Here is a 16,988-nt window from a genome sequence, read left to right on the forward strand (position 1 = left end):
ATTCATTCCTTGAAACAATTGTGACCAGCCTTTGGCTGGCAATGAATGGCAATGAAGCAAAGGTACACCCAGGAACAAGTGAGAGAAATTAATATTATTCTATCATGTTAATAACTGATTATTAATTTGTGATCCATCCTTTAATTTCTATTTCTACTAAGACCCAACTCCTGAAAAGGTCAGGCAGTTTTAGAAGGGTTGTGACTAAGGTAATCTTCTCCCAGCTCCAAGGCATCTACCTGGGCAGGAACCCTTACTTTTTGTCTATTCCTTTAAACAAAGGGCAGCGGCAGCTAGATATTTTCCCTGGGGCCATTTCTCCTTGTCCTTGATCTTCTCCATTAGAGTGTAGGGTGACCAGCTCTTACAGGGCAAAATCAGCCAGAGAGGTTGGAATGGAAATGACTTCCCCTGCCCAGATTGCTGGAGATGGCTGACTCTCATGATCAAACCATGTTCTCAGCAGGAGGAGCTAAAGACTTTTAGCCCACCCCCTTATTAAATGTCCACCAATCAGTGTTGAATTTTACTCATCAGGGGATTTCCCTGTCAGAAGGTGCACGTGTGATTTAAGGCATTTCAGTCTCCCTTGGTGTCTCTGGTTATGGAGAGAAGCCACTGACCATTAATTTATTAGACCACCTAGTTAATAAATTGATTATTAATTACCTAGAAACTGTCTCTTGGAATTTTTTTTATTAACTACAAAATCTATGCCATGTTTACAGTGGGACAGTGATAGCATCATGCTTGGTCATAGCATCCTCACCCTCATTTCTTTCTCTGCCATCCGTATTCCTCTGCTAAGTCAATTTTCTTGCTTCATCAACAGGAAGAAAAGTAAATTATTATGATGGATTTCAGGTCAAATCTACATTAGAACATGGACGCACCTTGAAAACACAGCTTGCTTAGCAAATTCCACTTCTTCTGGAGACACTGAAACCACCTGGCCTGTAAGAGTTAACCTGGCACATCGAAGATCTTCCAAGTCGATGATATTTTTTCTGCATGGAAAGAACATTTCACACACATATTATAGCAGCTGTGCAAATTGACGCAGCTCTATGATCAACCTCAAGGTAAGTTTGTATCTTACTAACATGGAAAATGGAGTCCATATCCACCAGTTACTGGTCCTTATTTTTCCCTTTCAAAGGGAAACCCAGACTGCTACCCCAGAGGCATCAAACTCTTGGCCAGTAGATTGCTTCAAAACCTCCCTGGAACAAGTCTGAACCAGATTAAAATATAATTGGGAAATATTTAGCAAAATCAATGAAAATACAATACAACATAAATAATGTTGATTTGTGGTTTTTAAATCGATGTGTGCAGTGATCCATTTCTATTTGAGTTTGACACCAAAGCTCTATGCCATTGGTCATAGAGGGTTCATTTAAACCTCTCGAAGACTCAAGCCATAAAACCTTGTTTGAAAAATAGGTCTAAGGAAGGGAAAAAGAAGGACCAGATTACCCAAGCTGTCAATTGGCTAGTGGCATAAGATGAACTATTATTATTTGTTTTTAAATGGTGTTTTAATAATCATATGCCATCTCCATAGAAATAGGAACCAGATCTGTAATGTTTTTGGTACAGAAAACTCCTGGGTGAAGAGACTCCCTTTACCAACAGAAGTCAGCACCTTTTCTTCAAATTACAGTCCTAGAGAGCTGCCTAGATCACTGACAAGTTAAGTGACTTGGCCAAGGTCACACAGCTAGTATTTATCAGAGGGAAGACTAGAAATTGGGTCTTTCTGGCTCTGAGGTTGGCTGACTTCTCCATTCATTTGAAAAACTAGTCATACATGGATGTGTGAGATATTACTTCATTCTATGAAAACTGTGCTTGCTTATTCATTATTACTGAATTATAGAATATGATGGTTATTTGAGCTCATGGATTTGTGGAACCTTTGCAATGAGTTGTATCAGTAATTAAGGTGGGACTTTGTCTTTTGGAGCACTTATTTAATCAAGTGCCCGTGATGAGTCCCACCTTTGTTTCTTTGATTGGATCAGGAGTCTTTGAAGACCTCCTTACCTCAAGAGAAAGCCTAGTTTACATGGGTCTGAGTCACATGTTTGTGAAGCCAGAAGTTTTTAGGCCATGTGGGTTTGAGTCACATGTTGTGATACCCTTTGACCCTAAACAGGGTATATAAACTCAGAGGTTAGCGATTTTCCTTTGGGGCTCTCGCTCACTGGAAGAGTGTCATGTGACTCTGGGCAAGCCGTTGTAACTGCCCCCAGGCTTTGCTAACCCAGACTTTGGTTTGTATTTGGTCTGTTTCTAATGTATGTTTATAATTTGTTTGTATTTGCTCTGAAATTCAGGGTGCTGGCTTTTCCTCCTGAACTCAGCGAGTTTATATATATGTATGTTTGATTAAAGTAAGGTTGTTAACCCCTTAATGTTGCTTTCCTTAGTAAAGCAGATCAAAGAACCTGTGCTGGCAGCTTTTGTTGCTGGCCTTGTTGGGTCTTACACCTCAACAGCAGCTGCTAGCTGAATCGTTGTTGCATGAGTCTAGGGTTCCACAGGTCGGCAACTTCTGTCTGACACCATACTAGAGGGATCTCCTTTGACATGAACTCCTTCAACTTTTCCAGGGTTGGGGGATAGAAGTAGGGTTGAATTTCTTCCTCTAAAAGCTCTAATAGCTCAGAAATATTTCTTGCTTTATTTTTTGAACCTAGATTGATTTCAGTATGTATAGACCTTCCTAAGGTTCATTCTTCCTCTGACAGTCTATGCTTATTTGGGACTTTAAGTATTGTGTTGGTAAGGACAGAGAATCAGAGCACATTCTGCTCAACCCAGAGAATTGAGACTTACATTTTTTGGTTAGAGTTTAGGTTTTTCCTTTCTTTTATTCATTCATTCATTCATTTAATTTTATTTGGAGGCAATCAGGGTTAAGTGACTTGCCTAGCGTCACATTGCTAGTAAAAGTGCAAGGCCAGATCTGAACTTAGGTCCTCCGGACTCCAGGGCCGGCACTCTATCCACTGTGCCACCTAGCTGCCCCTTTCTTTTCTTTTACAACAATTTAAAAAATACATTTTATTGATATCTTTTATTTGATTTAAAATTTTTATTTCTTTCTTTCATCCCTGTCCCTCTTCTATCTAGAGAACCATCCTTTGTAGTAATGTTTGTGTGTATACTTGGTGTATCTTCCATGTGAAACAAGATACTACAATAGCAGTAACAGCCCAACCTAGCTCTCATCCCACCTTCATAAAGCTCACAGGAAGACAAGGGTGTCACTTTATAATTAATATATTAATACATGTACAGGTATTTATATATACACACACACATACAAATGGATGTGTGTGTGTGTGTGTGTGTGTGTGTGTGTGTGTGGGGCAGCTAGGTAGCACAGTGGATAGAGTACCAGTCCTGGAGTCACAAAGACCTGACTTCAAATCCGACCTCAGATGCTTATTAGCTATGTGACCCTCAGTTAGTCACTTAACCCTGTTTGCCTCAATTCCTCATCTGTGAAATGAGCTGGAGAAGGAAAAGGAAGGAAGGAAAAGCACTCTAACATCTTTGCCAAGAAAACTCCCAAAATGACTGAACAACATGTATGTATAAATATGTGTATGTATATGTATGCACATATATATGTATATATGTGTGTGTGTGTATATATATATATACATACATATATAAATGTATATATATACTTAGACACACACACATACATAGAATATATATATATATATATATATATATATATATATATATATATATATATATATATATCCTGTATATAAGTGTAAGGACATGTGTGTGGGTGTGGGTGTATATATTTATGTTTGTGTGTATAGAAGACTCAGCGTCCTTTCATCTAACCCAGGCTGGAAATGCATAGGCTACCTATAGGCCCAATCCCACAACTGATTAGCCTAGCAGCTTTGAGCTATTTCATTTTAGACCTGAGTTAATTCTCTCTCACTTACGCAGCCTGGTCACTCATCATATGGATGCCAGAAATAGAGCAGACTCTTGATTTGTCTAAGGAATTCTCTGCTCTCGTCCTCCCCAGCAACAACAATTTACAGGTGTGTACTACCATGCCCAGCCAAGCGGTGTTTTATTTCAGTCACTAGCCTCGTGTTCTCAGCATTTTCTCTGACAAACGCACAGTCCCTTTATGAGTGCGCGTGAACCTCTGACTTTGACCAAGCCATAGGGCTTCATTGGCTAACCTTCATTGACTGGGTTCTAAAGCAGCTAGGAGGTACAGTGGATAGAATGCCAGGCCCGGAGTCAGGAAGACTCATCTTCCTGAGTTCAAATCTGGGCTCAGATACTTGTTAGCTGTATGATCTTGGGCAAGTCACTTAACCATGTTTGCCTCAGTTCCCTCATCTGTAAAGTGAGGTGGAGAAGGAAATGGCAAACCACTCCAGTATCTTTCCCAAGAAAACCCCATCTGGGGTCATGAAGAATTGACACAACTAAACAACAACAAAGGCCTACTTTGGGTTTATATATAAAAATATTGCTCAGTGTCATAAAACAGAATGTTTACAGCTCCAGAGCTCCTGTACCATCAGATTTCCTTAGCACATACCTTACTTATCACATTGAAATGCACAGAAAAATCTCAACTTGAACCTATCTCCAAAACCTCCTTCTTACCCCCAAGGACATGAAAAATGAATGGGGCGTGGAGGGGGAGGATGGGGTTTCTGTCGAGGGTCACACTCTGAGACCCAGACTAAGATGGCAAAAGTTAAGGGAGAAACTAGAGAGAGCAAGAAGATAGGTTCCTGTCCTGAGGCCTCCCTCTGCTGAAGTTTTGTGAAGCTATTCATCTCACCAGCGGACCTGGACTTGTCTTTCTGTGCATTGGTTTGAATGGCTATTCTCTGGGCTGGGATTTCCCTGGCACTAGGTCAATCTCTCTGCATAACAGTTTGGTCTCATCTTTGCTTCTACGCACAGATCACCAGGGTCTGTGTGAACTCTTTTGGCACAACTTACAGTGGTAGCAAGCAATATTTGTGATAGGCACAGTCCTCCTCCTGGTAGTTCTAAATTTCAAGGGCAAAACAGCCAAGACTGGCAATATCTCTCTGTTAGTAGCCCACAAGGGAATGGCAGGAAGTCTTTCTCAAGGACAAAGGAAGGAACGGAAAAAACCAACAACAGCCAACTCTGGATGCCCAGACCCAGATCCTTGTTTCCTCCTCTTCTTCTGGGCTTGCTCCTATACAAGCACAGTGCTCCCCGGTTGTTGGAGGTGGAGTCAGGGGAATGGGGAGAGGAATGTGTCTATCATCATCAGTGCTTTCTGCCAGTCCTTTCTCTCTGTCTTAAAATGATCATCATTCCAGGCCCCGATGAAATAGTTGAGAACAGATTGGGTCCCCTACTCCTTGTCATGGGCACTGGTCACATTAGCACCTCAGGGAAAGCCCTACCTATTCAGTCTCATGACAGCTACTAGGTAGAACTCTAAGAACTCAAGGGGACCTTGGAGATCAATTAGATCAATCCCCATACTTTACAGTTGAGGAAATTGAGGCCCATAGAAAAGTGACTTGCCCAAGTAAGTGTCAGAGTCTGAACTTGAACCCAGGTCTTTTGATATTAAATCCAGGGCTCTTGGTCACTGTATCTCTGGCAGTCAGAGATGGATGTGTTTGGGGCACCTGTGGGTCCAATTCCACTACTAATTGGCCTTCTCTTCCCTGAAAGAACATTGTCTGGGACAGGAAAACCACATGAGCCAAACTATGCTATAAGGAACTATCTCACAAAGGTCAAAGGATCATGGGACTGTAGATCTGGAGTGGGAAGGGACCTCAGAAGCCATCTGATCCAGTTCTAAGTTTCACAAGTGAGTGGCAAATACAATCCAGCTTCCTTTTTAAACTCCAAAACCATACTGCATAATTTATGATTGGATAACAAAATCAGTGGTGATATTCAAATGCTGCCTGAAAATTTCTGATCAGATAAGAGAGTAAGAGTCACATTTATCATCTATTTTTAAAGCTACTAATTGGTAACGTCTGCTTCCTTGCTGTGACTTCTCCTCCTTGAACAATCTCTTTCCCCCTCCCAGAGATACTAGTCAAAGAATTGTTTCTAAATTCACTGCCTGTGATTATACCAACTTCTCAATTCTTCCGCATGTTACGGGGTTGGCAGAGCCTTTGAGGCAGCTATTGCTTCATTCAGCCCACCTGCCAGACTTTTGTCTGCCCACACCCCAGTGAACTCACTCTGAGATTTTCCTTTTTATAGCTGTTCTCCTTTCATATTTTTTAATCCACTTTAGGAAGTATATGCAATTAGTCACTGGAAAACCCAGAGCCTCCCTACTTCCCAGTTCCCAATTCCCACAAAAAATGCTGCTACGAATATGTTGGTAGATAGAGACTTTCCTTTCTGACAAGGATTTCCTTGGTAAATATACCTAATAGTGGGATTGATGGATTAAAGAGTATGACCACTTCAATGGCTTTTCTCTAAAGCAATCATTCAAAATTTTATAAGCACTTTGCTTAAAGAAAATAAATGTTTTCAAATTTGTTTTTTTTTTTTAATGCCTGGGAGAAGATGTCATTTCTACTTGAGGGAAATGGATCATTTTTAACTTTAGTATACTTTTAATCAGGTAATATCATGTAGCATTTTCCTAGCACCTCATATTTTCCAAGCATTTTTACTTGCTTAATCCTTAGACATGCATTTGCTATCCTTCATTAGTTATCTCTTAGGGTAGCAGATCCAGGCAGGCACTATACATTCTGTGCAGACAGTGCTATCATCAAACTTGACAAACGCTATCCTGAGGCTTGAGTCATTAAGACTTAGTCTCACCCAATTTAGGAGAGACAAAAAAAACTTGGGAAAGGTAAATTTCTCAAGCAAAGCTCATGTTTTGCTTCTGTGCTAAGGGACTTGTTTTCACCTGCATGAGAATTTTTCTGTATTATATACTCTGTTGGGTTATAGCAAGAGAGAGTAACAGAGTATGTCCACACACCCAGTTTGCTTCCTTACTGAATATTTTTCATCTGTGCTCATTGCCTCATATGGGAACAGTATGTACCATTTGGAGCTGTTAACATTTCTGGGCTTTTTGGTGGTTAAAAAAAATGTGCATGGTAGTGTTATTGTAGACTTTACTCACTTAATGAATCAACAAGCACTTATTAAGTGCCTACTATGTGTCAGATGCTGGGGGTTATGAAGACAGAAGTGAAACAGTGAGTTCTTTCTTCAAAGAACATTCTATGAGGGGAGACAGCATATGCATGTATAAGTGAATACAGAATGCATATAAAAGTCCAATGTAATTGTACTATTTTTAATTCATTAGTTTATTTACTTATTTGTTTGTCTATTTATTATTTGTTTGTTCAGTGGAAAGGCACTCATAGCTCTGAGTAAGAGAGGGGATCCAGAAATGCTTCATGTTGAGGGTGGCAGGGAAACTGCAGTTGGCAGGAAATTAGGGGATTAGTTTCAATATCAAGCGATAATTAGTTAGACAATTAGTTAGATAATTAGTGGTTTCAGTCATGTCTGACTCTTTGTGACCCTATTTGGGGTTTTCTTGGCAAAGATTCCAGAAATGTTTGCCATTTCCTTCTCCATCTCATTTTACAGATGAGGAAACTGAGGCAAATAGGGCCAAATGAATTGCCCAGGGTCACATAGCTAGTGAGTGTCTGAGGCCAGATCTGAACTCAGGAAGATGAGTTTTCCTGGCTTCAGGCTCAGTACTTTATCCATTTTGACACCTAGCTGCCTGTCAAGTGTTTATAGGTCCAAACTATTCTTATACAGGTTGAGGTAGGAAAGGAATGGAAATGCAAGAAAATATTATTTTGAATTCTTCGCTAATTTCCCAGTTTCCAATGTCACACTACAGTGTGGAAGTGACCCTGGATTCTTCAAGTCTATACCAGCAAACCACAAGTTCTGATACGTTGTACCAAACCGGAAAGGCTTTGAGTGAGGCCTAATAATGGATTGTGTATCTTTTGTCCGAGCCTAGCTATGTTTAGAGAGGCTCCCTGCCAGAAGATTGGCCACTTGAGGATGAATTTTTTCAGCCTTAGAAATGAATGAAACTGCGTAACAAACTGAAGGGTTAGTTGCCGATGTTGGTAGAAGAAGGACCTAGATACACATTAATAAAGTCATATCTTTTGAGGTATTATCTGAATGAGCAGATGGGAGTTGCAGAATGGATAGTGGCCTGTTTTTTTGGAATCAGAAGACTTGAATTCAGACTCTGACTTACTACCTATCTGACCGAGGGCAAAACATTTCATCTGTCAGATGTGGAGTTTTTCCATCTACAAAATGAAGGGAATTAAACTTGGCTTCCCTCTGAGGTTTCTTCCAATTGTAAATCTATGTTCCTGAGACGGTCTGTATAACTGTAAAGAGCCCCAAGTAGTGAGATGTAGTTGTTGATGGGAATAGGAATGGAAAAGAGTTCATTTGTGCTTAAAGTGTTAGCGAAACTCTCCGGACGAGGGCTACCCTTTTCAATGAAGAGGTGGCACAGCACGGTGAATGGAATGTTTGGCCTGGAGCTGGGAAGGAATGAGTATAAATGCCCCTTCTGCCAATCATTAATTAGACTTGAGATACCGAATACATAATTTAAACTCATTGAACCTCTATTTCCTTATGTATGAATTGGGGATCATAACTGTGTCATGTCCCTCACAGAATTATTAGGAGGTTCCAATGAGATTTTATACACATGCACACATATACACACATATTCATACATATAAAGTGCTGCATGTCTATTATTTTTTACTAATAATGATAATATGTCTGACTTATTTGCTAAATGTTAAAAGTTCTACCTTTGAATGAATTTGCTGCAGAAGTATAGAAATTAGGGCAGCTAGGTGGCACAGTGGATAGCGTGTTGGACCTGGAGTCAAGAGGACTGAATTCAACTCTGGTCTGAGATACCTACTAACGATGTGAGCCTGGGCAAGTCACCTAACCTTGATTGCCTCCAAATAGGAGCAGGAGGAGGAGGAGGAGGAGGAGGAGGAGAGAGGAGGAGGAGGGGGAGGAGGAGGAGGAGGAGGGGGAGAGAGAAGAGGAGGAGGGGGAGAGAGAAGAGGAGGAGGGGGAGAGGAACAGAAATCAGCACTTACAAGAAAAACATTTTACAACAGTAGGTAGCTGGGTGCCCTCTATATAGGTCATAAGCTTCTTGAGAACTTGGGTTGTAATTTTTTACCTTTATCCTAGCTCCTTCCATAATTCCCTTGGCACATAGTAGGTGCTTAATAAATGTTGAATGAATGACTACAGGTGGCCTTTTTGTTTTCATGCTAGTAGAAATTTTCCATGAAATAGAGATATTCTGCTCACTCTTGAATTTCTACAGGTTCTTAAGTTCAATACAGTAGCAATATACGGCTCAGGCCCCTATTCAATGCCTTTTCTACTAGGACTGTATGTTGCAAAGTGCTTAATTTGGACGGAATACAAAAGCAAATAAGGGAAGGGGAAAAAATCAAACAGCAAAATCATTCCGAGCCTTCCTTAAAGATTCAAGATTGGAAAGTTGGAAAGAGTTTAAGGCCTCCTCTCAGAGAAAAGTTCCAGAAAACCCAAAATCTGAGATAAGAAAGGTCACAAAGGTGGGGAACCTGTGGCCTTGAGGCCACATGTAGCCCTCTAGGTCCTCAAATATGGCCCTTTGACTGAATCCAAACTTCACAGAGCAAATCCCCTTAATAAAAGGATTTGTTCTGTAAAACTTGTACTCAGTCAAAACTAGAAGGCTGCATGTGGCCTTGAGGCCACAGGTTCCCCACCCCTGGCCTTTAGGCTTGAGTGCCACCAGCTGCTAGAAAACCTCCACTTAAGTTTTTCTGGCTTTCGGTCTGCAGTAGCCAACTGTTTTGCTGCTTCTTGGCTTTCCCCCTCTACAGATCCTTGGTGTAGTCCAGTAAGTCAATCAGTCAGTAAGCGTTTATTAAGCTCCTACTATGTGCCAGGCACAATGCTAAGTGCTGGGATATGAAGACAAAAAGAAAGCAAAGAACTAGTCCCTACTCTCAAGGAACTCACAGTTTAACGGGGGAGAAAGCAAGTAAACAGTGATGTACAAACAAGCTATGTGTATGATAAATTAGATATATGCTACACATCAATACAGGGAAGGCACTAGGGCAGCTAGGTGGCATAGTGAATAGAACGCTGAACCTGGAGTCAGGAAGACCTGAGTTCAAATATGGCTTCAGACACTTAGTAGCTGTGTGACCCTGGTCAAGTCACTTAAACCCTCTCAGTTTCTCATCTGTAAAATGAGCTGGAGGAGGAAATGGCAAACCACTCCTGTATCTTTGCCCAGAAAACCCCCAAAAGGGGTCATGAAGAGTCAGACATGACTGAAAATGTCTGAACAACGACAAAAACCAGAATTAGGGAAGATCAGGAATGGCTTCCTGTATGTAGAACAGGAACAGAAGCAGAACAACAGTTCCCAGGATCACAACCACACCACTCTCTCCTACTCCCCATATCTGATCTCTTGCTAAGGTCTGTTGATTTTACTTTGGTATCAACACTAAAAACAAATGGCCACAGAGACACAGAGGTCATACCTTCATGGGGCCCACAGCACTCCCAAGTACAGCCTGGAGCAGCTTAAAATATAACTGGGAAATGTTTAACAAAATACGATAAAATGTAGAAAATGTTCATATGTGGTTTTCTGAGTCAGTATGCAGGGCACAAAGATACTTAAGTAAGGTTTAGTGGTCCCTATGTCTATTTGAGTTTGATGCCACTGTTGTAGAAGGTGGGATTTTTGCTGGGACTTGAAAAAAGCCAGGGAAGCCTGGAGGCAGAGATGAGGATGGGAGGAATTCAAGGCATGGAGGACAGCCAGTAAAAATGCCCAGATTTGGGAGCTGGAGTATCTTATGGAAGGAACAGTGAGAAGGTCAGTGTTACTGAATTGCTGGATGTGGGTAGGGAAGAGGATTAAGGTTTAAGAAGTTTGGAAAGGTTGCAGGGTGGGGGACAAGTTGTGAACAACTTTGAATGCCAACAGAGGATTTTGTATTTGATCCTGGAGGAGTTAGGTAGTCACTGAAGTTTGTTGAGTAGAGAAGGTTACATGGTCTTTAGAAAGATATCTTTATCTCTTTAGAAAGATGACTTTGGCAGCTGAGAGGAGGAGGACGGATTGGACTGCGGAGATACCTGCAGCAGGCAGAAGCCCCACCAGCAGGCTACTGCAATGATCCATCAGTGAGAAGGTAAGGTAGTGGCAGTGTCAAAGGAGAGAAGGGGACCAAGGTGAGAGATGTGATCAATGTCAGGATCCCCATGCCAAGACCACCCCTCTCTTTTTACTATTAGGAGACACTGTTTTCCAGAACTAAGGCCCAGTAAACAAGCTTGGCGTAACAACAATCCTTTGAACTCACCCTCCAGATAAACTCAGGCACAGCAAAATCTCAGAATTTTTTCACACCAGCACCAGGTGGTCTCTGAGCTTGGACAAGCTCCTGCAGTATCCATGTTCTGGTCATGAAGTCCTGCTATGAATGACACTTGTCTCATTTGTTGCTGTTACGCCTCATTATCAGGGCTACCGCTCACTGCATAGCTGCTAATATATGTATTGAGATTTGCCGATGCTAAAGTAGGTCTCCTTGGTATCAGAGGAGGCCCTGTTATACATGTGTAGTTTCTCTCCTCCAGTGGAATAAGGAAAGCTTTTCGCTTATGATCACTTTGTTTTTATTTTGTTTTTTCAGCATTAACTGTGCTTGTGATAACCTGTGTGAGCTCTTTGGTATTTTCAGAGTCAACAGTGGTCGCATTACCCCTGGTCATTTGTTTTTAGGGTTGACACCAAAGCCGAATCAACAGACTTTGACACGAGAGTGGATATGGGGAATGAGAGTGAGGCGTCAGGGAGCTCGTAAGCTAGATTGTGATCCTGGACGCTGGGGCTGTGCTCCACATCTTCCTCTGCTCAGCTTCTGAAGCTCATAGGCAGCATGTGGTTATCCATCTTTGTAGTTTTCATCCGCAGAAGCCCCTCCCTCTGCTCCTGCTACCCCTTCTCTCTGCCTTTGTAGCTCTGATAACATTGAAGCAGCCTTGCTCTTGCGGCTGCCACAGGGCTGTGTGTAGCTACCATCTGGTGAAACTCTGCTCCACACCTGCTTCCCACCACAAATGCTGCTCACTCTTTTAGAGTGAGCCTGCCCAAGTTAACATGCCTGGAGGCTAGTCAACACATTATCAACCTTGTTAGTATGCCAAACAGGGCTGCCCAGACAGTCTACAAAAGGGCCACTCAGGAAGCTTAGAAGATCCTCCCAGACTCACCTCTCAAAGCAAGGTCTCCAGGCCTTTCTTCTACCTGAGTTAGGCTAAATGACTTTTAATTTCCTCTTCCCAATAGGAGGGCAATAGTAGCTAGCATTTAGATATAGGGGAGGACCCCAAGGAGAAAGCCTTTCCTTGTGTGCCTAGGAAACCCCATGTGTAGCATGAGGGCTGTCATTGTATGGCTCAAAGAGAGACAGAACAGACATTTCTAGCATCTTCTCCCTCCTCCCATTTTGCTAGAATTATATTTATCTGCTCCCTTGAATGGGGCAGCTAGGCGGTGCAGTGGATAGAATGCTGGGCCTGGTGTCAGGAAGACCTGAGTGACTCTGGGGAAACCACTTAACACTGTTTGCCTCAGTTTCCTCATGTATAAAATGAGCTGGAGAAAGAAATGGTAAAACACTCCAGTATCTTTGCTGAGAAAACCCCCAAAAGGGTCACAAAGAGTCAGACACAATTGAAAACGACTAAGCAACAAAAGCTCCCATGAATATCATCACTCTAGAGGGGTATGGGTTCAGTCTAGCTTCTGATTACTTTGTCATTATTATCGGGGGGGAAAGGAAACTTCAAGCTCTATATCTAAGGCTTGACCCCTTTCCCACAAAACACCAATTCTGCAATGAGTACAAATAGTGAATAGCCAAGAAACCCATTCATTCAAATCATAGCAAACAGAAATCAGAGAAATTATACATAGGAGAATATATAGCAGACAATACCAAATGAAGGAGTTCTCTCATTGGGAGAAGACACCTCAGATCAACCTAGAGAGAATCTTGGATTTTACCCAACGGGACATTCCCCACTGAAGTGTCTAGTGTAGCAAGGTAGGGATAAGGACACGATGGAGATTGCCACCTCTTCTCAAGTCTTCCCAGAGTCTTTTCCTGCAACAACCTGAAGTAGAGTTGACTTCTTCTGGTGAGGGTTAGGAGGGATACAGGAGCCTCAGGACTGGAGTTCCTAGACAGAGTTGTCTGGAATGAATTCTCGAACTCAAGCATTCTTTAAGTCAAAGTGGCAAAGATTTATTGTTACACTTTTCAGCAGGCAAGAGTTCTTAGGGAACCTGCAACCTTAGAGGGATACAGTTAAAGTTTATATAGGATAAACTATAGTAAAACATGTGCTAAATATGCTAACTAGGTGATTCAGGGTGGGATTAGGTAGTGGTTAAGGAATGGTCAGTTCTTAAAGGAACATGCACTTTTTATATCTACTGCACAGTTGTTTTACCCAGAGTTCACTGGGAAATAGCCCAAAGTGGAGCTACAGGGAGGTGTGGTTTTAGGCCTGAAACATCACGAAGTCAACTAATGGTCAGAGCTGACTGAGAAATACACAGGCTGCTCCCATCGATGTCTTGTTAAACAAGATAAACGTAAGGGAGTATACATATATCTAAGTCTGAGATACATATAATGAGGAGTCCAGGAGATATATGATAGTTCAGTGAGTGGTAAATATCTCTATGAGCCAGTACCCAGCCAGTTCAAACTAATAAATTCTATAGGTGCAGCTGGCTGTATCAGGAAGAGAGATAAATGTTTTGCTAGGGCATGCTGTCCGGTTTTGTTAGAGCAAGCTATCCTTGGGCTGGAGAGAAACTGCCTGAGACAATGTTTTGAGGCTAGGGAGAAATGGGATTTTGGAATTGGAGTCGAAGCACAAGCACCCAAGCACCCCAACATTTCCATCTTTCTTCTTGAACCTGGAAACCAGAGCACCCAAGGTGGCTTGAAGCTTGAAGAAGACCTTAAGTTTAAGGAGTCTTGAAGGGGATTCCCAAAGGCTACAGCTCTACTCTCTTACCAGCTCCAATCCATCCTCCATACAAGGGCATGACATTGATTGAGGAGAGAGTCCTATAACAATGGGCTTTGGGACAAGGGTTACTTATATAATATTTTATGGTTTGCAAAGTGATTTACAAATATCATCTCACTTATCCTCACAACAACCCTGAGAGGTAGGTTCCATTATTATCCTTATTTTACAGATAAGGAAACTGAGGCAGACGGAGGTTAAGTGACTTGCCCAGAGTTGTAAAGTACAATATGCACAGGCATTGTGACTCCTATAAATTCAGCAGTTCTAAGGCTGGGGATGAATATTCATACATAATCCTTTCCATGTGCCTTTCTAACTTCCCATCTTACTCTCTTGCTCTTTTACCTTCACCCCCAGCATATCTCCTTGAATCTCCACTAACTCTAAAGAAGGCACTGGAAACTTTGGAAGAGGGAAGGACAGAAGCTGGAGACAACAGTCTTACCATTATGGCAAAGCCTATGTCTTTCTTATGTACAAAACAAAAAGCAGATTATACATCGAAGAAGTACAACAGGAATCTGTCAACACATACACCCTGCTATCACGGACCCACTTAGACACATTCATTGCTTCCAGTTATTTTCCATACTCTGTATATGCTTTCACTCTGAGTAATCTCTTCCTATACTAGGGGCTCAGAATTATGCCATTTACACATAGTATCTATTAAGGATCTCTCTTTGTCGCTCCTCAAATGCTAGATTTGTTCTATGGGGAACAAACCAAGACCTAGCATGGGTGTAGTCTTGTTAGCCATTTGTAAAAGTTGAAAGTTCCTTCATTTACATACCATTTTAGACTAGCTCTCGTCCTCCTCATGTTTTCTAAATAAAGTTCTTTCCAGGATAAAACCTAGCCTTGCTGAGGATATATAATCAGTATGTGCCCAGATGTGCCCAGATGTGCCCATAGACCATTCACACTGACACATCAATATCGCTCAGATATCACAGCCAAAGAATTACAAATCTAGAACTACAGGGAACTTCAGGGTCCATCAGATCTGATCTCCTTCTCCCTTACAGTTAAGAAAATTGAAGTTTTCACAATCCAGCAAAGAAAGGCAGAAATATTAAATGCATCCTTTCTAGATCACGAAACAATAAAAATTACATGTAACAAAAGGCCATGGAAAGATAGATTAAAAATTAATTGGAAACTAAATAATCTAATCCTAAAGTATGAGTGGGTTGAACTACAAACCATAGAAACAATCAATGATCCAGGAATAGGGCTATGTCCCAAAGAGATCATGAAAAAGGGAAAAGGACCCACACGTACAAAAATATTTATAGCAGCTCTTTTTGTTGTGGCCAAGACCTGGAAATTGAGGGGATGTCCATCAATTGGGGAGTGGCTGAACAAGTTGGGTATATGAAAGTCATGGAATACTATTGCTCTGTAAGAAATGATGAGCAGACGGAATTAAAAACCCGGAAAAACTTACGTGAAATGATGCTGAGTGAAGTGAGCAGAACCAGAAGAACATTGTACACAGTAACAGCAGAATTGTGTTAGGATCAACTTTGAAAGACTTAGCTCTTCTCAGCAATACAGTAATCTAAGACAACACCAAAAGACACATGATGGAAAATGCTATCCGTGTTCAGAGAAAGAACTATGGAGTCTGAATACAGATTGAAGCATACCATTTTTTTCTCCAACATATTCTAATGGAAAAAGCCTTAAATTGTGAGACAAGAGATACTCATTTCTAACTCCAATCCAGTTATTAATTCAACATCTCTGGGTCTCAGTTTCCTCATTTGTAAAAGGAGTGGCTTGGACCAAAATAGAGCTTCTTAGGTTTTTTTAATTTAAATAGCTGTATTTTAATATAATTGGTTTCCTTCAGAAGCCAATATTTTATTTAATTGTGATAAGGGAAAGAGGATGAATAGAATGGTATAAGAAGGCAGTGTGATGAAGTGGAAAGAGTTAAAATATATAGAGTCAAAGGAACTGGGTTCATATCTTGCCTCTGTCACTTACTACTTGTTTAACAATGGACAAACAGCCTTTTCTAAACCTCGATTTTCTTTCTTTTTTCTCTCTCTCTCTCTCTTTCCCCTTCTTTCTTATGGTTTTCCCCCTTATGTTCTGATTCTTCTTTCACAACATGACTAATGTGGAAATAGGTTTAATATGATTGTTCATGTATATCCTATATCAGATTGCATGCCATCTTGGGGAGGGGGGGGAAGAAAGGAGGAAAAATTGGAACTCAAAATCTTATAAAAGTGAATGTTGAAAACTAAAAAGAAATTTTTAAAATGGAAAAAAAGTTGTTCTCAAACTTTTTAGTCTCAAGACCCCTTTATATTTCTAAAAATTGAAGACCTTAAAGACCTATTGTTTATATGAGTTACATCTATTGATATTTACTATAATATAAATTAAAATATCTTAGTATTATTACAGAAATAGTTTTGACCTCACACAACTCCTGAAAGGGTCTTGGTCATCCCTAAGGGTAGGCCAATCACACTTTGAGGATTGATGCTCTAAAAGCATAAATTTCAGAAAAGATTCATCCTTATCTCACATCCCTCAAATGCCTTCTGCCACTATCTCCTCCTTTACCCATCTCACATGAAAAGGTGGCTTCACTCCTTATCAAGGCAAACCACTCCACCTGCATGAGATTCCATTCTCTTCTTGTCTTCTCCAACAGATTGCTCCCTCTCACTTATCTTAAATATCTGCGTGTCTACTGACTCCTTCCCTGTTGCCTGCAAATATGCCCATGTCTCCCTCATCCACAAAAA

General features: G+C 41.1%; 1 protein-coding gene across 1 annotated transcript in view; it reads right to left on the reverse strand.

Moving 5' to 3' along the window:
* Positions 1 to 16,988, reverse strand: part of CREG2 (cellular repressor of E1A stimulated genes 2) — a 50,408-nt gene that overhangs the window by 3,956 nt on the left and 29,464 nt on the right. The window contains exon 3 of the mRNA XM_036757236.1: positions 894 to 1,007. Coding sequence (XP_036613131.1) covers positions 894 to 1,007 — 114 coding nt within the window. The remainder of the gene's footprint in view (positions 1 to 893; positions 1,008 to 16,988) is intronic.

The sequence above is a fragment of the Trichosurus vulpecula genome, chromosome 4 (genome assembly GCF_011100635.1).
Source record: "Trichosurus vulpecula isolate mTriVul1 chromosome 4, mTriVul1.pri, whole genome shotgun sequence".
Taxonomy (NCBI): domain Eukaryota; kingdom Metazoa; phylum Chordata; class Mammalia; order Diprotodontia; family Phalangeridae; genus Trichosurus; species Trichosurus vulpecula.